This window comes from Poromitra crassiceps (assembly GCF_964638095.1).
Source record: "Poromitra crassiceps genome assembly, contig: HAP1_SCAFFOLD_57, whole genome shotgun sequence".
NCBI lineage: Eukaryota > Metazoa > Chordata > Actinopteri > Beryciformes > Melamphaidae > Poromitra > Poromitra crassiceps.
This window is the reverse complement of record NW_028152260.1, coordinates 454,911-480,277: the sequence shown is the minus strand read 5'-3', so window position 1 is coordinate 480,277 and position 25,367 is coordinate 454,911. Positions and strand designations below refer to the sequence as shown.

General features: G+C 45.8%; 1 protein-coding gene and 1 pseudogene across 2 annotated transcripts; both read left to right on the top strand.

Annotated features, from left to right (window-relative positions):
• The first annotated feature begins 575 nt into the window (after nucleotides 1–575).
• On the top strand, nucleotides 576–1,834 carry LOC310800737 (coiled-coil domain-containing protein 57-like; annotated as a pseudogene). The gene has a single exon. The product of its transcript is annotated as a coiled-coil domain-containing protein 57-like (transcript).
• Nucleotides 1,835–1,956: 122 nt separating this feature from the next.
• Nucleotides 1,957–22,017, top strand: LOC310800736 (deoxynucleoside triphosphate triphosphohydrolase SAMHD1-like; the record flags this gene model as incomplete). Its single annotated transcript, XM_083664666.1, has 10 exons — nucleotides 1,957–2,073; nucleotides 7,274–7,374; nucleotides 7,507–7,615; nucleotides 7,721–7,812; nucleotides 7,947–8,065; nucleotides 8,607–8,746; nucleotides 17,087–17,164; nucleotides 17,434–17,538; nucleotides 18,767–18,898; nucleotides 20,251–22,017. The coding sequence occupies 10 exons, from the start codon at nucleotides 1,957–1,959 to the stop codon at nucleotides 20,392–20,394; spliced, it is 1,137 nt and encodes a 378-aa protein (XP_083520792.1). The 3' UTR covers nucleotides 20,395–22,017.
• Nucleotides 22,018–25,367: the final 3,350 nt, after the last annotated feature.

The following is a 25,367-nucleotide window of genomic DNA, read 5'->3' as shown; positions in this document are numbered from 1 at the left end:
GTCGAGTTTTCATACAAAGTCAATGCAAACGAGCGATTGAGCGTATATTCGCCTGGGAGAAAAATCGCTGGGCGTCCGAGCGGCAGAGACAGAGCGATAGGGAGAAAATACGCTCGTCGCTCGAGATGAAATATCCCAACTCGAGTGAAATTACGCTGGCATCAGTCGCTCGCTGTTCAACACTGATTGGCTGCCGTGAGAGTGAGTCAAGGATCACTTGATGACTTGGAACAAACCGCTGGTTTATTGTGTGGCAACAAACCGCATTGACAGGCTGACAGCTGACATGAAGTGAAGTCTGTACTACCGGTATGGAGCTCGCATTAGGAGCACGCTGATAGGCTTTAGCTTGTAAACAATGACGGTGGCTCGTAGTGGACAAATATCATGACATTGCGTAACGTTATATCCCCCACATGTCCGTCATTTCGTGTGCCTGTTGATGAGCGATTTAAACACAGCGACAGAGCGATTCCAAAGGGTTGACTTGAGCGACAGAGCGAAAAATAAATATCTCGTGTGAACGCACCTTTACAGTGGAGAGAGACCAGGCACTACAGGGTTTCACACCAAACATGAGTGATCTGGCATCGGAGGAGACCCGTCGCCTGCAGCAGCAGAGCAGCAGCCTGAGGGCTGTGGTGGCCCAGATGAGGAAGGATATGGATATCAGCCATCTCCCAGCCCAGCCTCCAAGCGGCCCTGTCATCTCCTCCACCATCCCTACTACCAGCATACAGGTGGCTAGTGGACCACCAGCACAGCCCACTGGCAACTCCTCTACAACCAGCACAGCACTTCCAGTTCCTCCAGAATACAGTCATGCCCTGGAGCAGGAGGTGTCACTGCTGAAGGCTCGGTGCAGACACCTGGAGGGGCAGCTAGAGGGCCCTGTAGGACACCTCAATCCAGCTGCAGCCACAGACAGACCTGTTGAGGCCCTGGCCCCCGTGGCTCTGGACAACACGTACCTACAGAACCACATCCGATCACTCAACTAAACTATTGGCGGTCTGCGTATGGAGAAAGTCAGCAACACTGCTGCCTTGAAGAAGCAGGAGGTGAGAGTGGCACATCTGGAGTCTGCCCTCGCCAGCCTCACGCAACAGTGCCATGCCAAGCAGGTGGAAGGGGAGGAGCTACGTCTGGAAGTGGCCAATCTGAGGAGGCGGGTCTTCGTCAGCGTTTGGCCGCAGTAGAGATGGAGCTGGAGGAAGTGAGGCGAGAGAAGGAGGAGTACCAGAAAGGAAACGTCCTCAACAACCTGGAGTCTGTTGCCCTGGGGAACCAGGTTTCGGCACTGAAGTTGGACATTGCTAGCAGGCGGCAGCCCATTGTGTGTGAACAGAGTGAGATGGTGCGACAGCTCCAGGAGGAGAACCTGTGTCTCCGGCGGCAGCAGCTGGCCTTGGGCCTGAGGTCTGCCGGTGTGCCGGGGGACGTGCCAGGTGGTAAACCAAACGCACCTCTCCTGCAGGCCAAGCTGAAGCAGGCGGCTCGCTGTATCGCCCGTCTGAGCAGGGAGCGGCAGCAGCTGATAGAGATGGGCAACCGCCTGCGAGCCCACACCACCACCACTGCTGGACTACAGCTAGAGAGGGTCTCCATAGAGAAGCAAGGGCACCAACATGGCCGTCTGTCTGCTCTGGAACAGCTGCAGTACCAGCTCACCTCCCAGGAGCTGCAGTACGCTCAGAGGCAGGGGCCCTCCATTGTGGTTCAGCCGCTGCTCTCTGAGACCAACAGTGGAGGTCGGGCACAAACGTGGCTGCCAAACCCTGGACCCAGGGGCCCAAAGACACAGGTGGGCCTGAGCGTCCAAGGAGCAAAGTGAACACGCCTCCTTCACTCAGCCAATCCCCGAGCTCGCTGCTTCTGCACCCCTCCCGGCTCCGCCCGGCCGGACCCCTGATGTCAGCGGTGGCATCGGAGGGCTCGCTGAAGCAAGTGTGAAAGATGCTGGACCGAGGCCTCAGTCCGTCAATACTCATTGAAGGTGAAGGGGACCCGAGCACCAGGGACTGGGCTGAGCCCAGCGGCGCTGGAGTCCATGTCCATTTGAGGGTGCAGGGGGTCAGGGCCCCTATTCAGACACAGATACAGGCCCAAGAGAGGAGGAAACCCACTAGAATGACATTACACCCTCACCCAGCCAAGACAGGCTGCAGCGTCAGCAAGATCACAAACCACAATATCAAGGGCTGATGGTCCGGATGGATGGAACAGTGAAGCGATGTGTGTTGAAGGGAGGGGAAGTGTGGAAGAACGTAGTGTTCTTGGACCATTGCATGAATGCCAATTCTGGCTAGGTAGAGGCTTTTTTTTATAAAGTATACCACACACCCAGAGATGCAGTGGGAGAGAACAAGTTGGGTAAGATATGGAGTCCAGCAGGTGACCTTCATGAGACAAACATTGACACAGTGGTAAGGGACATCTGTGATGTTGAGTTCCAGCCCCTTTCACACAGTACACATCTCAATTCTTACCTGCTTCTCTTTAGCTACATCTCCTCCTTTGTGATTGGTATAGATTTATTAAGCCATTTAATAAGCTAAATTAATAAGGGACAATGGCTTTGACCTGCTTTCACCTTCATCTCAATAGAGCGCTTCATTAAAAGAGTCAACAGGAGTGGGAATCAAATACTGTAAACCTGACTAAAGCATCATCCTTCATCTGACTGACTCACTACATGTATTAAAGTATTAAAAACAGCAAACAATGTACTGTGCCCAGTTCTGCCCTGATGGCAGGTCAGAGGAGCCTCTGTTGGTATGCAGAGTATGTCGGTAAGTAACAAGATGTTATGGTGTTATGGCAGGGATGGGACAACAATGTGCCATGGCTTTTCATTCCAACACTGCAGCAGATGACTTCAGTGATGACCAGAGATGAGGAACTAATAATGAACCTGCCTCTACTACTGTACCTCTATAGCCAATGTACGCATACCAACAAAAACACATCTAACCTGGCATCTTGAGAGCTGTGCAGAGATGATTAGTTCCTCCTCTCTGTCACTCTGGATGAATGTTTGCTCATCACAGAAATCACCTGCTTGACAGCATTGTTGTTCTTCACAATCCAGAGTAAATGATAACACCTTGATAACAATCTGGATCTGTACAGGCAGGCATACATGCATATCTCTAACCTGCCATCTGTAGCAGGGATGGGCAGGTTACTAAGAAAAGAGCTTGCAAGTACAGCCTACTTATCTATAATAATCAAAGCAAATCAAAGCTCTATAATAATAAAAAATAAGCTATAGCCTACCATGCCAAGGAAGTATTACTAGAGACCGTCTTGTGATGGCAAATCAGAGGCCAAAAGGGGAGGTGCTTGAGCACCTCCTGGGGTCTATCTGTGCATGTGCCTGGAGTTGTTGCAGAGTATTCACCTTATGTTCAGACCTTACAGTGGGCCAAATTCTTCCGGGTCCGTCTAACACTTCCGGCGGTCACGGCGCCAAATATGAAAGAACGTCATGAAGAAGAGAGTTGTTTTTGTAGCGGACAGCGCAGGGTGTAAAACAAAAACGTAGCCTACTACTTTGAGCTCGGTACACAGCAAGCAAGCGGAGTATCCACTGTTAGCCAGGTCAGATAACGTTATCGTCGACAATGACGAGCACTTTCTTGTAAAACATACCTGGACTCCAACAAAGAAAGCTTCAGAAGGTTTTCTGTCCTCCGAGCGCAGCTCGAGCCACTTACGTCTATAAGACCCGCACACGTTAACGTAATTCCCTGGAATGCGAGAATTAACGAGCCAGTTACATGGCATTGCATTCTTAGACATTGCCGTTTGCTTTTATTTGGTATGTTACATACAATTGGCTAAAGTATTAGTTAATTCAGAGTTAGATTATATTGGAGCAGCCAGCCATTTTTTTTTCTTCTTTTTTTTGCCGGAAGTCGTAGGACGGCCACAGAACCGGGTCAAATGGGCGTGGCTACATAAGGTGAATACTGTATTTATTTGTGAGTGGCCTTATTGTTAACAAAATTAGCCTTGGTGATGTGTATCATGATGATGATGATGGTGATGTTGTTATCATGTAACCTGTCGAATGGAAGGTGTAGTATTCTTCTTTTAGCACTGACATGCTGCATGTACATCCTGTCTGTGTTTTGCTGTAATTTTGATGTCTGTAATGTGTGGTATCTCTTGCGATGACACGTTACAGGTATATCAGTTTGTTGCGTACATCCTGTCTGTGTTTTGCTGTAATTTTGATGTCTGTAATGTGTGGTATCTCTTGCGATGACACGTTACAGGTATATCAGTTTGTTGCGTACATCCTGTCTGTGTTTTGCTGTAATTTTGATGTCTGTAATGCTGTGGTATCTTTTGCGATGACACGTTACATGTATATTTCAGTTTGTGCGTTGAATGAATGTAATGAGTGATTGTTTTGATATTTATTGGGGACTACGGATGTAAATTAGCATTAGCTAACTCCGGCATATTTACATGTTTTCGTATATAGAGGCTTCTGTATTTCTGAACATGTCCATTAATGTGCATTGTCCCGTCACAATAAACCAATAAAGTAAAGTAAAGTAAAGTATGAAAATCTGTATAACTTAGGGTGCTTTACTGCTTTTTCACTGGGAACAATTGCTTTCATTCCGTTCCGCACCCTGGAACGATTGCCTCCCCTCTCCCCCACTGGTCAGCTTTCACATTACAACATTTCTTCCGCGCTCGGAAACGGAACAGAGTGCACTTGCGTCATCAACTATGCCTGGAGTTTATCCTCGCCCGTTTGTTGTCTATGTGGTTCGGAACAGTTGGCTTTCACACTCGCAAGTGTTCCGTGCCCGGGCACGCCAAAGTGCTCCTCAGACCACCAAGTGTGCTCGGGAACGGTACCCGGGCGCCAGTGAGAAAGCACCCTTAGTTGATTGCAGGGGTGGAAGGAACGAATTACAACTACTCACGTTACTGTAATTAAGTACTTTTTTTGGGTACTTGTACTTTTAAAAGTTATTTTTTCAAGTCTGTAATTTTACTCTTACTTAAGTATGGATTGCACCATGTAATCTACTTTGTTACTTTTTAAATCATACTGAGTACTGAGTACAATTTGAATTAATTAAATCCAAACATCCAAACCTTTGATCTGCATTTTACGCAGCCAATAAACTCTATCAGCTGATCGCAAACGGGGCAATGAAAACCATGAAATGGGGGGGCAGGGAGACGCCCACAGGTTAGATGTTGTTTTCCGGCATGATCACGCCAGAGACGGGGATTTCAAGCCGCTCGTAGGTAGGGATGGGACTCGACTCGAAACCCGAAAATCAATAAGGTCCGACCTTATCGATACTGTTATCGAGTAGCGGCCGTTTGGTCCATTCATTCCCCCCCGCCAGTCTTTCCCCTCTGATCTGTCTGCTGAATTCGCTGTCAAGCGCCCTGTCTCTGTCACTGACTCAAGCATGTGTGCTGCCGTGCCGTGCAGTGACTGTCTAAATAACACTTTTAATTCAAATTCGATTAAGGATGGAATCACGTGCATCACGCGTGACGCGACATGCCCCCTGTTCACTGCTGATCATTAATTTGGTTGCGAACTTGCGTGACAGACCAGTCGACACAGGACTCAGGAGGAAGCGACATGATGCTGAACCCTTCACCAAAGTGAAAGACAAACCTGAAGCCAAATGCCACCCAAGGTATGCATTGTCCACGGACGCCACGCAAGTCCCGTTCGTTGACATAATCCACTTGATAAAATAATCCCAAAATATGCGGTCTGTGACACGTCATGACATGTACCGTTGTCCGACCATATTAGGAGGGCAGGCGGCAATGTAGCCCAATAGGTGACCATGGGTATAGACAGCATTGATTGTATATGGTATAGAGGCTAGTCTACCCAGTGTGGATATTCAATGTGTATTCCGTAAAAAAAAAACAATAAAAATAAGCCCAAATAGTTTGCAGTGCACAATACATGTGTTTTCACAGCAATATAAAATTGAGAGAGGGAATTATGACCTGTTTAACTCCTAACAGCTTGCTATAGGCTATAAAAAAATACTAATGACAAGATTTTTGTTTCAATCAAAGCAAATATTTAAATTAAAATACAACCATTAATTTCATAATAGTTGTTTCCACTGGTTCAGTATCAGTACAGAGCACATCTTGAAAAGTCGGGAAACTAATCATAAGGATAACAGTTACTCGGTATGTGAATAACATTTATTTTCTTTATTGTTGGAAAAAGTGTTGCTGAGTGCTGATGTCTGGCTGCTATTATTATTTTACTTGCATATCATGTGGGCCCTATTCCTTTTCAAATAAATGCACAGCAACAGCATCAGGGGTTTTTGTTTATTGGAGGCGAGGCTAATCCTTCTGTTCAGAAATAAAACAGTCACAGACTCACAGTTAAGCAATACAAAAACAGTTCTGTAAAAAAAAGGTGAAATGTTCATGCTTCTAGCAAATCTAGGTACATTTCAGACTTGAAAGCAGTGTCCTGTCTTCTCTGAGGTGACATGCAAATTAACTAGATTCATATGATCAAATGTTTCCTGTCCTCTTTAAGAGTCAAATGCTTACCAGTATTATTACCAATGAATAACATCTGGGGGAAGAGCAAAGCAGGTGTGACTGACAGACCCCTCCCAACCACCAGTTTTCAGTTATTTAGGGTTTTGCTCCCTGTTGATACTAAGAAGGGATTGATCGTTCATTCATATAATTTATTAGAGAAATATGCTTTGTTGAAAGTGTATAATGTATTTTCTACATGGATCTCCCGTTTCAAGTGAATGCCTGTGACAGCCTGCTATTAAAAATCGATGGTTAAAAAAGTAACTAATACTCCGAGTAGTTTTTTAGAAGAGTACTTTTTACTTTTACTTAAGTATATTTTTAACACCAGTACTTTTACTTGTAATTGAGTAATATTTCAGTAAGGTAACAGTACTTCTACTTGAGTACAAACTTTCAGTACTTCTTCCACCACTGGTTGATTGCCTTGGTTTGCATCCATGCAATCTTGTAGCTATACAACTATGTATGCATCTGTGTAAGATTTCAGCATAACACTGGACCACTAGGTAGGGGGGAGCCTCCGATTGCCACCGGGTATTTCACACACTGTTCGAACCTAATTGTGTTTTTTTAGAAGGGAATAATTGAACATAATTTTTGGCCAATTTTGACAGCCCTAATCACCAACCAGTCAGTTGCACCATTGGTTTAACCAGACTGTGTCTAATGCCGTGTTGTGCTGCTGTCTCCACAGTGGCCGTACAAGGGTCGGTCAAAGGACAAGTCCTTCCTCTATGAAATCGTGGCCAACAAAAGAAATGGCATCGATGTGGATAAGTGGGACTACTTTGCCAGGTGGGCCTCATTGATTAATTGTGATAATTCACTTTTGACCACGGACTGATGAAGAATTCATACGTGTGACCTGATCCGATATCGTTTTGATTATTAGTTCTCTTCATATATCTCTCACTGGTTTCTCCTCAGGGACTGCTACCACCTGGGCATCCAGAATAACTTTGACTATCACCGCTTCCTCCAGTTTGCCAGGGTGTGTGAGGTGGAAGGGAAGAAGGAAATCTGCACCAGAGACAAGGTGCTCACCATGCAAACAGGCCCCCACTTTCAGCTCTGATTTAAACAGCAATCTATTCCGATTATTAGTTAAGAAGACTGAACTAGATGTGAATTCCCTCAACAGGAAGTCGGGAATCTGTATGATCTGTTCCACACCAGGAACTGTCTCCACAGAAGAGCCTACCAGCACAAAGTGGGCAACATCATAGAGACCATGTGAGTGCTCTGCCTACATTAGTACTTTGGCAACATCTGATGTAGCTTGGTCTTGTGTCTCATGTAGCTTCTCGCCTTTGCTCTATGGTTCACTATATCTTGTGTGATAGATGTTTTTGGAATTGATTATCCAGGATCACAGAGGCCTTCATAAAAGCAGACAACAAACACTTCCAGATCGAAGGTTCAGGGGGGAAGATGTTCACCCTCTCCTCCGCCATTGATGACATGGAGGCCTACACCAAGCTGACAGGTCAGTGGAGGCCACTACAGTATGTCCTCTTAGCTCATGTTTGTAGAACACTAAGAAACAGGGAGGAGATAGGCAAGATACCAGGATACGTTAAAAAAATTGCGGATTTAAAGAAAATATTTTCGATGTAGTTTTTTAGGTTTTGGCCTGAGTGAAATGTTCTATGGTCTCTCCCGATTCTAAATATAGCTGAACCGTTTGGTTTGACGAAGTAAAACTATTTTTATAAGCATTTTACAAAATGTCTATGGGAAAATAAATGGCGGATAAAAATCTCTGGTACAGTGCTGAAGCAGGAAGTAGGCGGTCACTTTGCCTCGCTATTGAGCTTCAGGTGAATGTCGTTGCACCTTGTGATGAAGCTCTATCAGTCCTCTCTACCCCTCTGAGTCTATTTTCTTGTGTTTTTACTGTCAACTCAATATGCAAACTTTTATCTTTAGGGACAGTAAAGTCCCAGCGAGAAATGTATGAAATGAATTACCTTTGTTGTCGTTAATTGATCTGTCTGACCGGTCCTCTACTCTGTCCAACCCTATAGACAATGTGTTTGAACAAATACTCCACTCCTCTTCCCCGAAGCTGGCTGAATCGAGGCAGATTCTACGCAACATTGTCTGTCGGCGGCTGTACAAGTTTGTGGGCGAAACTCAGCCTAAGAAACCCATGGAGGAGAACCCGGTGTGTGCTCCTATCTTCGTGTATACTTGTCCATTACGCTTGACATTTCATTTTTCACGACGTAGCCTGTCAGTCCCAAATTACAAGCACTTGTCAAGGCAAGTCCTGGTAGGGATGGGCATTTTAAGTAATTTAAATATTCGAGTACTCTCTTAATTAATGAACGAGTACTCTTTTATTAACGTAATAGCGTCCTTTTTGCATAATGATATGGGTGGTCCGTGGCCGAGGGGAAATGAGCAGAACCAAACCTATTTTATCCATCTGTAACTGATCTCCATAATATTCATAACAAATGATCAGTTATCACAGTTAGTCATGTTACTCTAAATTCTATAAATTTTAATCCGTATGACCTTTCCCCTTAAGCCACCCGTTTGAGTCATTGGTTCACATGTACTGTAGTTATGTTTGAAATATATAGCCTACTGGAGGACGTGACCACAACCCCCAACCTCCTGTCCCATCTGGTCACCCTAATGACATGTGATTTTTATGCCTCCACCGGCGATAGCCAGGCCGGAGGCATTATGGATCCAGGTTGTCTGTACGTCCGTACAATGTTTGTTAACGCGATATCTGAGGAATGCCTTGACGGAATTTAATCAAACTTGTATCAAACATCGACTTGGACTCAAGGATGAACTGATTAGATTTTGGTGGTCAAAGGTCAAAGGTCAAGGTCACTGTGACCTCTCAAACGCCATTTTCCAGCTTGTTAACGCGATATCTCACGAATGCCTTGACGGAATTTCATCAAATTTGCCTCAAACATCGACTTAGACTCAAGGATGATCTGATTAGATTTTGGTGGTCAAAGGTCAAGGTCACTGTGACCTCTCGAATGCCATTTTCAAGCTTGTTAACGCGATATCTCAGGAATGCCTTGACGGAATTTAATCAAACTTGTCTCAAACATCGACTTGGACTCAAGGATGAACTGATTCGATTTTGGTGGTCAAAGGTCAAGGTCACTGTGACCTCTCAAACCCCATTTTCCAGCTTGTTAATGCGATATCTCACGAATGCATTGACGGAATTTCATCAAATTTGCCTCAAACATCGACTTGGGCGCAAGGATGAATGGATTACATTTTGGTGATCAAAGGTCAAGGTCACTGTGACCTCTCCAATGCCATTTTCAAGCTTGTTAACGCCATATCTCAGGAATGCCTTGACGGAATTTCATCAAATTTGTCTCAAACATTAACTTGGCCTCAAGGATGAACTGATTACATTTTGGTGGTCAAACTTCAAGGTCACTGTGACCTCACGAACGCCATTCCCAAGTTGGTTAACGCAATATCTCAAGAACGGCTTGATAGAATTTCTTCTGATTTGGCTCAAACATCGACTTGGACGCAAGGATGAACTGATTCCATTTTGGTTATCAAAGGTCAAGGTCACTGTGACCTCTTGAATGCCATTTTCAAGCTTGTTAACGCGATATCTCAGGAATGTCTTGATGGAATTTCTTCGAATTTGCCTCAAGCGTCCACTTGGACTCAAGGATGAACTGATTACATTTTGGTGGTCAAAGTTCAAGGTCACTGTGACCTCACACACCCAATTTCCAAGCTCTGTAACGCAACATCACAGGAGCGCCTTGACGGAACTTCTTCCAATTTACCTCAAATGGCGATTTGGACTCAAGAATGAACTAATGGCGGAGGCATAAGTCCACGTTGCGGTCGTTCTAGTTGAGAACTTGTTCAGGAAGCAGCACGTGAGGCTGGGTAAGCACATCACTGACTTTCGGTCCATCAGCACCGGCGCTGCCCAGGGCGGTGTCCTCTCTCCCTACTTCTTCTGTCTGTACACCAACAGCTGCACCTCCAGTCACCAGTCCGTCAAGCTCCTGAAGTTCGCAGACGATACCACCCTCATAGGGCTCATCACAGATGGAGATGAGTCGGAATACAGACAGGAAGTTGACCATCTGGTGACTTGGTGCAGTCAAAACAACCTGGTGTTAAATGCTCAACAAACAATGGAGATGATTGTGGATTACAGGAGGAACAAAGCCTCACCTTCCCCCATCACCCGGGTGACTCCCCAGTCAACACTGTGGAGTCCTTCCGCTTCCTGGGGACCATCATCAGCCAGGACCATAGGGCCAGGACCTAAAATGGGAGCTGAACATCAGAGCTCTCACCAAGAAGGCACAGCAGAGGATGTACTTTGTGCGGCAGCTGAAGAAATTCAAAGTGCCAAAGGCCACGATGGTGCACTTCTACACCTCCATCGTTGAGTCCATCCTCACCTCCTCCATCACCGTCTGGTATGCTGCTGCCACTCTCAAAGACATCAACAGACTTCAGCGCATCATCCGCTGCGCTGAGAAGATAATCGGATGCAACCTGCCATCCCTCCAGGACCTGCATGCAGCCAGGACACTGAAGCGGTTTCGCAAGATCATGGCTGACCCCTCCCACCCTGGCCACAAACTCTTTAAGACACTCCCCCACGGCAAGAGACTGAGGTCTGCCAAGACCAGAACCACCCGCCACAAGACCAGCTTCTTCCCAACCGCCATCAGCCTCACCAACAAGGCCCGGAAACCCCCTTCCGCCAAGGACCTCACCAACAACCCCCCCCCCCCACACACACACAAACTCACTACCTCCTCCTAAACTCAACTGAACTCCCCCCCATAAAACTGGAACTCATACTGTATCTAATTTAATGCCTGTCTAACTGGGACTGTAAATTCCCTGCACATTAATGCCTATTTAACTTAGCCTGTAAATTTAATGTACATTCAATGTAAAGTCTTATTTAACTCAGACTGTAAATTCATGTAAATCCAATGCCTATTTATGTTAGGATGACGTCATCATTCCTACTTTGACGTCGTCATTCCGACTATGATGTCATCGATCACTGATGATGTCATGGTTCATAAGTGTCTTTCATGCCTTTCGCTAGTGATGTCATAGCACAGGTGATGTCATGTCTCTGATGATGTCACAAACGGTATGATGTCATAGCACAGGTGGTGTCATGCTCGGATCTATAAAGGCCTGTTCCGGCAGGCTCTGGCCAGTGATTCATAATCTAACCTAGGATCATACCAATCTCAAGCAACGTCTGCAACCTGCAATTCCTGCAACCAGCAACTTCTGCAATCTCTCTGCAACCGTTCCCAAAACCTCGAACAGTGCAGCCCCCAGCTATCAAGCTACCAAGTTCCACAACACCCCAGCTTCTCCAGACCTACCAAGTTTCCCGTGGTCACCAACTACCCGCGAATAGATTCACACGTCTCACTCGGATCCTGACAGTATGAATCACTCTGAAATGGATCTAGCGGGCAAATTTCTCACCCCAATCAAGGAGGAGGCCCCCAATCACTCTAAAGCGGATCTAGCGGACACACTTCCGCCAGTCAAGGAGGAGGCTCCCGAGACCCCAGTTTTCCCGCCGGCCACGTCAGGTGGTCCACCAGACGACACCTTCCAAACAGCACTGATTTCTACTATTTCTGGCCTGGGTGCGCGACTCGCGGAGATGCAACGGGAGCAGGCGCTCCTCGATGACATCCTTCGGGACGTGCTCGACGGCCAGACGAAGGCCGAAGATCGGCACGCCCTCCTGGCTGGCCAGGTGGCCCGTCTCGACGGGCTAGGTCCCCAGGGCGTCATTCCGCAGTCTCCTGCCCCCCCTGCCCCTCCTGCCCCAGCTTCTGAGCGATCAGTCGCCCCAACGCCAGTTACCCGGCCGGTCGCTTCAGCTGACCCACCAGGCGGTCAGCTGGATATCTCCACTCATCCTGATATCTCCACTCATCCTGATGTCTCCACTCGTCCCATCACGTTCGGAGACTTGCCGACAATACTTGAGCTGATTGCCCAGCAGGAAAAAGCAATCCAGGCGCTGGTTTCCAGGGCCGATGATCGGGACGCCCTCCTGGTTAGCACAATCCAGGCTCTGGTTTCCAAGGCCGATGATCGGGACGCCCTCCTGGTTAGCACAATCCAGAATATAGCTTCCACTGCCCAGGATCAGCTCGCCCTCCTGGCGAGCAGGCTAGATCGTCTCGACGGGCTAGGCCCCCAGGGTGCCATTCCGCAGCCTTCTGCCCCTCCTGCCCCAGCTGCCGAGCGCGCCGTCGTTCCGGAGGTTTCCAGACCTTCCAGACCTGCTTCTAGCTCTGCCTCTCGGCCGCCTCCAGCTGCTAAGGGCATATTCTGGGGGGGAGTTCGCGTCATCCCAGAGCAGGGGCAGCCGGCCGACATCTGTACCAGCAGCCATCTGTACCGTGATCTGACCGGCAGGGTTCGCATCACACCAGAGGAGAGGCAGCGCCGTTTGGACACCCGGAGCTGCCTGTACTGTGGTCGAGCCGGGCATTACCTCTCCTCCTGCTCCCGGCGTCCAGTAAGTGGTCCCACCGCTCGCCGGCCCGTGGTACTCTCAGTGGATCAAGACTCTACGTGTCCAGCCAAGAAATCTGTACGGTTGGGTAGCGTTCCCTGCAGGACCCAGGAGTGGCAGGGTGTCTCCAAGAGGGTTAGGGAGTTGGAGAGGACTGTCGATCGTCTCATGGGGAAGTTCAATCGCTGCCTGCAGATCGGCTCCGTCCCCCCGCAGGGGGCCTCCGAGTCTGCTGGCCCTGAGGCACAACCTATGGACCTGCCCCTCGCCGAGTCTGAACCCGTACCTGAGGCACAACCTGTGGACCTTCCCCTCGCCGAGCCTGAACCCGTACCCCAGCAGCAGCCAATTCCTGTCCCTGACCAACACGTAGGTTCCAGCCTCATGCTGGGAGGCTCCCGTAGTGTCGTCAGCCCTCGGTCAAGAGCAAGAAGAAATAAGAGGCGTTTAAAGGAGGAGACGGTGGGTGACCTCCCCAAACTACAGGTCGGGAGGGCAGGCCTCGCTGTGTCAGATCCCCCTGCGGCTCTACCTTCGGAGACGGCGGCATTTGACCCTTTTGATGGTCCCCAGCCTCCCATGTTTGGATCGTGCCCCGGGGGATGGCCGGCCCCAGAGGACCCACCGGACCCGGTGGAAGTTCTGTCTACGTATCGGTCCATCTATGGCTTCGATATCCTGTATTAGGGAGGAGCACCTCCACTGTCCTACACCCCCTTTGGGGTCTGACCACCTGCATCTAACCGCCTGCTGAAGAGCACCTCACTCTCTTGCACCCCCTTTGGGGCCTAACCGCCTGCGTCTAACCACCTGCGGAAGAGCACCTCCACCAGAACCTACGGATTTTTTGTCTCCCAGATGCCATCCTTGATGGCCTCATTGGACGCCAGGTGACGTCCGTTGAGGGGAGGGTACTGTTAGGATGACGTCATCATTCCTACTTTGACGTCGTCATTCCGACTATGATGTCATCGATCACTGATGATGTCATGGTTCATAAGTGTCTTTCATGCCTTTCGCTAGTGATGTCATAGCACAGGTGATGTCATGTCTCTGATGATGTCACAAACGGTATGATGTCATAGCACAGGTGGTGTCATGCTCGGATCTATAAAGGCCTGTTCCGGCAGGCTCTGGCCAGTGATTCATAATCTAACCTAGGATCATACCAATCTCAAGCAACGTCTGCAACCTGCAATTCCTGCAACCAGCAACTTCTGCAATCTCTCTGCAACCGTTCCCAAAACCTCGAACAGTGCAGCCCCCAGCTATCAAGCTACCAAGTTCCACAACACCCCAGCTTCTCCAGACCTACCAAGTTTCCCGTGGTCACCAACTACCCGCGAATAGATCCACACGTCTCACTCGGATCCTGACAATTTAACGTCTATTTAACTCGGTCTGTAAATCTCATGTAAATCCAACGTAAATTAATATTTATCATCCACAGAACACTTCACCACTCATATTGTATATATTTACTCGATTTGATTACACTTTGCAAATTTGTGATTGTCTTTAGTTTTCTTCCTACTTCTTATCTCTGTATATTGATGTGACCGCTACGCTGCATACAGACACTAAGACAAATTCCTCATATGTAACTTGCATACTGTGGCAATAAAAGTGATTCTGATTCTGATTCTAAATATCATCCACACTTGGGTTATGTTTTGTGGTTGTACTTATTTAAATTTGTGTCTGCATTTCTTTGCCCTGCTCTCTCTATCTTTTTACATTGCCTGCATGCACACTGCAGCATGGATTGCATCCAGACTACATAGAATTCCTATCACAATGCGAACCTGACCACTCTCACATCTGATTGTGAATGATGTGATGATTTCTGGCCATCCGGGCCTGTCACTTAAAGTGTCCTGGCATGATGGAATAAGTCACAAGTCACCTGTAACCATAGCCTCTAATGGCTCAATTCCACCACATTTAACAGCCCTGCACAGCTCGTCCCCACTCGGCTCTAATCGTTTCGGCTCGATGGACGTTTTGCTTCCACCGCGGATCATCTGCCCCCACCCACCCCCGCCCCCGCATATCTGTCCTTCGCTTATAGCCGAAGTAGACATAACGTTACAATTAAATCCATCCACATAACTTTTAACACATTGACTGCCAGCCGTTTTTTTCTTGCTGTAGGTAGCTTCTGCCAAGCCGTTTTTTTGAGGATTGTGGCTCATTTTACAAGCGCCGAGGATTATTTTCTGCTTGGAGTTTGTGAACATACAATATCTCAAAAGTACTAATAGAATGTGTACTTTCTCTGTCTAAAAGAGTTAGTTTGTAGAGTTAGTAGTTATGTAAGCATTATCAGTTGAATACAGCATGGTTTTAGCATCAGAACAAATATTCAGAGATAAACGGCTTTTTGTGAAATTCGATAGAGCTGTCACTAACCATTCATTTTTGGCTCTCTCTCTCTCTCTCTCTCCCTCCCCCTCTCGCTCTCTCTCTCTCTCTCTCTCCCTTCCCCTCGCTCTCCCTCCCTCTCTCTCTCTCTCTCTCTCTCTCTCCCTCCCTCTCGCTCTCCCTCCCTCTCTCTCTCTCTCTCTCCCTCCCTCTCGGGAGGGAGACGCACTAGGTTTAATCCTAGTGAGAGGGGGAGAGGGAGAGAGAGAGAGAGAGAGAGAGAGGGAGGGAGGGAGAGAGAGAGAGCGAGAGAGAGAGAGAGAGAGAGAGGGAGAGAGCGAGAGGCAGAGTTCAACTCCTCCCTCTTCTTGGGTGCAGCGGCCGTCACAGTCTCAGTGCTTTTGCTGCTCTCCTGTGCCTGTCTGCAGGCTGCTGTTTGAGGAAGTCGGCATGGACTCGCTCGCTTCTTGGGAGTTTTGGTTGAGAGAAGCTTTTGCGATTCTGGTCATATTTATGCTGCGTGTTTCAAAGTGTGTTCCACCTGTAATGTATTATGTAAATTTGCAATCCCGCATCGCCAGCAATCAGCGTGAAAACGAGAGCGTTTTCCCCCAACCATTTTCATGAGAATGTAATACTGTAAAATCGCCTCGCCATTTCCTTGGAATGGCTTGCTCCCTTTTTCTTTGATTTCGCTCGTCTGGGGGAGCACTGTCAACACTTAGTGGGTCGGTAAAATAGATTATACACATTCAATACCTCCAATAATTGTACAGGAGACGTAAAAGGGATTGATCAACGCCCCACCGTCAAAAAAAAAAAAACGATTTTTTTGACGTATCCATACGTCCTTGGCAGTGAAGCGCTGGATTTTTTTTGACGTATGCATACGTCGCTGGCAGTTAACGTGTTAAACTGTTTATGAAATACTGGTGCCTCTAAATGACCTACAGTGGACATGGGCGAATGTGACAATCGGCCAGGAAAATGGATATCACTTTGTAGTTAGTCAAACTCAGGCACACGCTGCGCTGCGCGCGGACGGAAGAGGCGCAACAGAGTGAAGCCTGCCCTGTACCCCGCGGCCTCTCAGGCAAGACCGCGGCTTCACCAAACACCCGCTGCGGCCTAGCGGAGCGCTGCAGCTCAACTAACTACAGGAGCTTGCTGAGCAGCGGACTTTTTTCACTCTGAAAACAATTGAAACCACCGCCACGACTTTATTTCACAAAGGCGAAGGCAGCAACACAAAGACTGATGGAAATCAGAAGAGAATGTAAGCCCACTAAACTGGTATGCAGCGCATTGACAGTCAGTAGATAGAGTAAACACGATTCTGCCTGGCCAATCAGTCGTCTACAATGTTTTCACGTCACCGTATGAACCCGGGTTGACAGAATAGAACCCCGACGAGGCAGGTACGAAAAGTAGCACGACTCGACTCCAATACAACCCGGGCTGGGACAGTTTAAACCGGTGGGATGAGACAATTTATCGAGTCGAGCGGAGCGGGATCGCGCTACTACCTGCGGTGGAAATGAGCCATTAATGTATAGACCTCTTACCCCTCCCATCTCTCCCCCCTTCCCCCTCCCTTAGGACTGGGCACGTGACGTGGCCGAATCCAAGCCTGAGGGTTGGGATATCGTTCTGCATTCAGAGGACTTTGTCATAAGCGTGAGTATCTAGGCTGATTTATTTTAATTTCCTCAAATTCATTTACTGATCACTCCAAAATGGGGAATTCACTTTTCTTGAGGTTTTGGGATTCACTGATTATCGTTTTGATTTCTAGACTCCCTTTTATGGTCTATACTTGTGGAGTTATTTGTTTGTATTAATTGTATTCGCTCTGGTGGCAAAACATGTTTCCCCTCGGGGATTAAGTAAATAAACCATACCATACCATACCATAAAGAGACTTCTCTCTCCCTCATATCTTTTAGGTCATTACGCTGGACTACGGCATGAAGAGCAAGAACCCCATCAATAATGTCCATTTCTATTCTAAGAATGACCCTACCAAGCCCTACCAGATACGGAAAGACCAGGTCAGAACTAAAGCAATGACCACAAACATTTAAATGTCTTTTTTTGCATGAGCTATTTGTAGCTTTAAATTGTTGTTTGCTCAATTGTATTTGTATGCCTCCGCCGACGACAGCCATAGCTGGAGGGGTTATGTTTTCGGGTTGTCCGTCTGCCCGTCCGCCCGTCCATCCATCCAATCCATCCATATATCCAATTCTCGTTAATGCAATATTTCAGGAATTCCTTGAAGGAATTTCTTCAAATTTGGCTCAAACATCCACTTGGACTCAACGATGAACTTATTACAATTTGGTGGTCAAAGGTCAAGGTCACTGTGACCTCACAGAAGACGTTTTTTTATTTTAGCCATAACTCTTAGGAATTCAGATGCTAATTATGACAACATTTCACACATACAGTCTGATCAAATGAAGTGGACATTTTCTATCCAAAAGGTCAAAGGTCAACTTCACTGTGACATCATAATGTTTTGCTTACCACTGTAGTGTAGCTGAGAAAACGACCTTTTTCAGACACAAAAATCCTTCAAATTGACCAAATAATCACATTCATTATATTAATTTGGACCCCAAGATACTTGTATGAGTCCAGTCCACCCTCTTCACTTCCTGTCGGTTAGAAGACAACCAGGACAGGGGGTGTCCTGTTCCTCTGGTAGTCCACCACAAGCTCATTGGTTTTGCTCATATTGAGCTTCAGGTGATTGCAGGGCCGTAGCCAGGGTTCCGAAATAGGGGAAATCCGGGCGCCGCCAAAAAAAATTTGAGTTTTGTTTTTCCCCTTTTTAAGCCATATTTAGAGTAATATATCATTTTAAATCAACATTAGGATTATACTGTTGTGATGTCATTATTCAGTATATTCTCTTTCATGTCACCACCTGCTCAGCTCTCCTGTCAACATAATTGTAACTAACAAACACAAACTGTTTTAGCCAAATTCATATCAAAATGACACCTACAAACACAGGTACACAACCCGCAAAGTTACTTAGACAGACTAGACACTTACTTTCTTGGTTGTTGCTAAAAAATCTGTCAGAAAAAAAAAAAAAAACTCTGAAATATTAAAAAAATCTCTGAAATATTAGGGGAGGTCCGGACCTCCCCGTCCTCATAGCTAGCTACGGCCCTGGGTGATTGTCGTATTGTGTGACGAAGCTCTCTATCAGTCCTCTGTACTCTTGTTTGGGCCTTAGAATGGACACTGTACTGTCATTCCTGTTAGGTGTCGAAATTTCTGCCAGAGTGCTTTACGGAGCAGTTGATCAGGGTCTACTACAAGAAGACTGATGGCCTGGAGGCAGCCAAGGTGTACTTTGTCAAGTGGTGCATGGACATGGATTTCTCTAAGCCTCAGGTATATGCACAAGTCAGATGCTAACATGTACTGAATAGTCAAGTTTTGCAATGTCTGACCAGGGGTGCTGTTGATAGAGGGGATTTTGTCCAATCATCCAGTCGTTCTGTTTAAAGGTCTTGTTAACTGCTGTATACGAGGGATCGGCCGATCAACATTTTGGTAAACAATTAGCTTCAAAATAATTCCAGGTGGAAACAGAGTACGCCAGAGTGAGGAGTGAAAGTCGCTGCCATGACAGTCTTATCGCATCGATACATTTTTTATATTAGAGCCACAATAAAGAAAAAAACATCACATGGATGCATAACTGGGACGTATCCTCAGTGATGTACCCTGGGGTCATAGGATGTTTCGGGTCTCGCAACATCATACACCCTCGCCCAGGTGACCCAGCCGGGGCTGGCCAAGCCCCAACTTACGTCCCAGTAGCTACCCACGGTCAGCCCTATAGGGAGGGTCGAAGGTGGTCATGTGGTCAGGGCCACTCAATCCGCTGCTCCGGAACTACTCTGCCGGGACCGGGGGAGGGAGAGGCTCTGGTACGTAGAGGGACCGGGCTCTGTGGGTTGCCACCCGGCCGGGTTCCTCCCTCGTCTCACCAGGTCTACGACCTGTGCGCTGCACCAGACTCCCCCGCTCCAAACATCTCATTCCGAGGTGATGGTATCTTAGTGGACACCATGCAGTATACAATATACAGTATAAACAACTAGCCAACAGATATCAAAGCTGGTGGGCTTTATGGAAAGAGCATGAGTCGAACATGACCGTTATATCAAACTGGTTGTTCAGTGGCGTTTTATTGCCATGTATGCTCCAGTGCCTAGTGCGGGTGCATGTATTTACATAGGCAGGAGGATTTGCGCATAACACCTGGAAGTCAGGTGTTTGTTGTCGTTGTGACATCACACTGATTCTTCGTATAGGATCCTGGGCTTCAGCATCCCCCCTAAAACCTGTTGTCTCAGTTATCCTCAATTCATATGAACATTTGAAGTACCGGTATGTTATATTAAAAACTCTAATTACTTTTACTACCTGGAAAACACAGTAGGCCTATATTTAATGGTGACATCAGGCTGGACTAGTAGGTGTAAATATACATTTATAACTTAAACAAAAATCCCAATCCTCTGTTCCCCTCCCATGAAATAAAATTGTCTTTCTCTCCCTGGATCATGTTCAATTGTTTTAGACTTTTAAATGATCCCTCACTGCATTATGTCCCTAAACTAAATGATTACCATTACCCTTCAGTAATGTTAAATTGTGTTCTTCTTGCCTCTAACTCACTTCATGGTATGCAGCTCTTATTCACACTGATATGTTTGGATGATTTTTGCACTCAGGATGGAGATGTGATCGCACCTGGGCTGACCCCTTTTAAAGACAGCCGGGCCAAGAACATTGAGGATGAGAGTGTTGAAGATGACGGTGCACGCATCAGCAGGCAACAGAAGGCCAAAAAAAAACTGTTCGAGGAAGAGGCCTAAAAAGGGACAGGTTGGTTAAAGGGACAGTCTGTTACTTTAAGTGAAAATTTTTATTTTTCTACAAGTGAGTGTGTTGATGAGCACAGCAAGGATGAGAAGTACTATTTGAAGTACTGAACACTGTTTTTTACTCCAAATAGAAGACACAGGGATGCATTATTGGATATTGAGTGCCTGTACTTCAGGGTTTGAGCCCTGTCCGCATGCCAAGGATTATTTATACCTTTGTTTTATTTAGATTTTTTTTTAATCTATTTTATTTCACATTCCCTTTCCGTTGGCAGTTGTATTTGTCACATTTTAAGTTGTGTCCTCATTTATTTTATATCATGCGAGTACCACTAACCCACTATCATCTGATCATATCATTACGGGTCAACATACAGTAAGAAAAATATGAGCGTATAATGTGAATGTCAAGGAAAGCTCTGTCTTTCTACATTCTGTACCGGTATGTGTCTTCTTCAATCACACAATTTTATTATTAACCATCATAAGCATGCAGTTGTTACCAGTTAAAAGTTACTCTGGACCTATGCTCTACTCTGGACAATCAATTATGCTGTCTAAACTGTTTTATTTCAGGGCAATGTGTTTTTACAGCATGCACACCAGCTGATATGAATCAGGTTATTGTTTTATTCAGCTAGCAGCTATATTTTGTTTTGTTTGTTTTTGCGCAACTGCCAAGCTTACAAAAGATCTGTAACTAATCAGCAGGAGGTCATATGAGCATGGTGGTGCATCAGAAAGTAACTCCATTACAATATGGGTAATGGAGTCTTAAGTTGAGCATTTAATTTGTGTTTTGGGGATTTAAAAGCATATAATGTTATTTGGTTTGTACATGTGAATTTATTTTTGGAATTTTATATTTTACAACTTATAATTAATTTACTATCGGTTGGGGATTCTTTATGGTTGCTGTGACATATGTTGTGCTTTATTTTATTCACAGTAAGTTCAACTTGCAAGTTGCCCATTGCTTTCTCCAACTTAACCATCTCTACCACTGCAGTTAAGGCATATTTTGGATGCCATTCATTCACATTGTTTTCTTCTCCCCAATGTATCATCAAATTATCATTGCTAAGCTGTTAGATCAAAAGGCTGCTTTGTTTTGTTATACTAATGAGTGTATAAAATAATTATATTTTTGAAAGACGGTAAAAGGAAACCTTAACTTATTGGGAGATCCTGTCTCTTTAAAAGGGTCTGTAAACAGATTGTGGCTGTCCATGGTTTGAAAATAAAATGGTAACACTTTATAATAACATTCAGTCATAAGTCATTAATAAGCCTTTAGTTAATGATGAACTAACCATTTACAAAACATGAATATACATTTGTAGATGATTAATAAATGTTATGTTAACATATACACATGTGTTGTAAGTCATCTAAGCCTTTTGAAGTGTTCCTCACCTGTTGTAAATGACGTGTAAATAATCTACAAAGCTTTCTGCATCCCCTAATCTAAAGTGTAAACCATTCATGACACATAAATGTGTTACATACAAGGGGGTAGCTCTGTTTGTCAAAATTGAAGCCAATGCGGAAGTGTCCTCTTTGCCTGCAGGGGGCGACCCATTGGTTTGTGGACTTCTGTTTTGAAGCCTCAAGTATGGCCTCAGTAAACACTTTCCTAATGCATTTATGGTCTCAATCACTAGTTTCAGACTATGTTGTACTGTAGTTGCAGACTCTGTTTTGGGGCGTGATTGACAGGTCACTTGTACACTGATCACACAGCTCGCCGATCACGGACCAATAGCAGGCCGTGCTCTGTGGGACTTGTGTCGAGATCCAAGATGGCAATGGCCAAAATGCCATACCTGAGGCGTCAAAAAACAGAAGTCCACAGACCAATGGGTCACCCCCTGTAGGCCATTTGAAAGAATGCCGGTTTAAGTGCACTTCCGCATTGGCTTCAATTTTGAGAGAGCTACCCCCTTGTATGTAACACATTTATGTGTGATGAATGGTTTACACCAGTGGTTCTCAAAAACGCGGACCCCCAGGGGTCCGTGGCACTTTGCCAGGGGGTCCGCGAAAAGTTTTCAAGTAAAATCTTTTTTTTTTTTTTTTTTTTATTAAAAAGAAAATGCTACATCTTACTTATTCCTTCTCAAACTACTTCCTACATGGTGCTAGTCTATCAAAATATCTTGGCTGTCATTGATTGTGTTGCATAGTGGTTTTCTGGACTGTTGACAAATTGTGATATTGTAAGTCGCTTTGGACAAAACAAAAGCGTCTGCTAAATGACATTATTAGTAATGTAATAAAAAAAAAAAAAATCTTCATAGTTCAACGAAAATAGTTTATGCTTTAAATCTAAAATGGTTCATGGATTACATTCTAATAACAAACCTATCAAATTAAAAGTCAAGCACGTTACTGTGGAAACAATTAAGCTTAGCCCAAAATCACAAATCAGAATGAGGGGGTCCCCGGTATATTTTCTATCTTGTAAGGGGTCCTTGGCTGAAAAACATTTGAGAACCTCTGCTCTAGGCCATCCATTGTGGTCTGTGGCGTGCAGCCAGGGTCAGGGAAACAGCCTGCGATGTTTCCAAAAGTTTATGGTGAAGAGAGGATTCCCATGTGCACAGCCAGTAGAAAGATCAGGTGCTGGTCGGTTGCAGGATAAACATGAAATGAAAAATTAATGGAACCACCGCAACACTGAAAATTACTTACTGATATTTATTTGTGAACAACGCGTTTCGCGTGCAGCTTCATCAGGTTCACAGAGAATGCCATTGGCACCCACAGGTGAGTTAAATACATTAGACACGGTCACATGACCAATTATCACAGTCGTCTTTTTTAAAGATACAAGTTACAAAACAAGTTTTTCAAAATAATGACATGTAAAAGAAATGAATCACTGTGCCCTACCGTGACAGCTCCTGCCTACCTATCTGTGTTGACTATTCGTGTGTGTGTGTGTGTGTGTTCGTGCGTGCGTGCGCGCGCGTGTGTGTGTGTGTGTGTGTGCGTGCGTGCGTGTGTGCACATGCATACTGTAGGAGGGGACTTTGTGGTGATCTCAGATCTCAGAGGGTTAGCTCTCCACAAATTCAGCCTCCACTAAAGTCAAAAATGTCTTCATCTGCAGTCCCTGGTGGTGTCACTGAGAACAACAACAAATGGAAAGAGCCAGGCAATAGAACAGAACTCTCCACTACTGTGACCACACTGCTGGTCTATAAGACCACAGCGTGTTACTGCGTCATCCCTTCTGACCAAATGGAGCATTCCACCTCTGTGACAGTACACAGAAACGCTGGAGCAAAAGGAGGCATTAGGAAAGCTATAGGGGGATCTATGACATTTCAGAGAGTTGAAGTTCCTGACTGAATCAGTCTGTTTTCGTATTGAATCAGCAATAAGACTTAACTGTTGCTCATGTGGAGAAGAGTGGGGGATTATTGTTCTTTGTCTCATTCCTTCCTGTTCATTCCCGGGCTCACGTGCAATCTTTCCTGCTGACGATCTCCTTTTTAATGACGGTTCTTCATTTTAAATTCAATTGTTTTATGAATCACATTTCTTTTAAATGTCTGTTTAAAAATCACAATCCAAAGAATATTTGTTCTTTTCTCTTTTTTTCTTGAACTTTGTGACAATGATTTTGTTTGAGCTTCATTTAATTCTGTAATGATTCTTTCTCATTTGGATCTGTAATTATCCCACTTGACACTGTTGTCGTCAAGTCAAACTGGAACGTGGAAAGGCTTTGTCTTGTGAGCTTTCAAATGGACAAATCATCGCTACGGTGCAGCTATAAGAGGACCGGATGACATCTCATCTACTGTATTTCCAGGTCCTCTAGTGACTTGATGTTAAGCCTAAAGCTCCCAGTGGAGATATTGTAGGAGAGCTGTCTAAAAAACATTCAAGACAATGCTGGACTTCTGGACGATGACTGTATTTCAAGTTGGATGGTGGTTATGGTTCGGTCCATTTAATTGGTTCTTCCATCTGAAAGCACTTATTAGTGCGTCCGTCTGACAGTCTGTGTGGATGTGTGAAATTTTCCTTGTTTTTGAGCAAGTGAATTACTGCCCCCTGGAGGCTCATAGTAGTCACTGCGCCTCAGCGGTCCATCACCGTGACGATCATGTGTGCTGTGATTGGATGCACAGGAAACATTTTGTTCTACCTCATTGTGTATTCACCTGCCACACAGACACCTGTCTGCAATCCCATTCAGTCAGAGGCTCTGAAGGTGGAGAACTTGATCAGTCTGGAATAAGCAGTGGTTCTGAAGGTGGAGAACTTGATCAGTCTGGAATAAGCAGTGGTTCTGAAGGTGGAGAACTTGATCAGTCTGGAATAAGCAGTTTCACACACTGCAGCTGTAAGGACACTGTACAATCTGTGCATGTTCATGTGAGGAGTTGTGACTGAAGGTCTTGGCCTCGCATTTCAGTTGAACCACGCCGACGCCATGCACAACATTTAGCTGCAAAGTAACACGGCTGATCTGTCTTCAGGTTTTGTGTTTCTCTCTCAGATGTGAACATCAAACAGTGGAATGACCTGATTATTTACAATTCCCTCAAATGTCCTACTTTTGTATGTAGTGATTCTTGAAGTGCAATTCTTAATACCCTCATGTGCATGGAGTTGAGTTTGGATCTCTTCTGCTGTTAAATGTCTGTATCTGTGCACAACGCTAGCTAACCCTTCTGTAGTGTGCCCTCCTCCCCAGGCTGCCTGTATCTGTGCACAACGCTAGCTAACCCTTCTGTAGTGTGCCCTCCCCAGGCTGTCTGTATCTGTGCACAACGCTAGCTAACCCTTCTGTAGTGCGCCCTCCTCCCCAGGCTGCCTGTATCTGTGCACAACGCTAGCTAACCCTTCTGTAGTGTGCCCTCCTCCCCAGGCTGCCTGTATCTGTGCACAACGCTAGCTAACCCTTCTGTAGTGTGCCCTCCTCCCCAGGCTGCCTGTATCTGTGC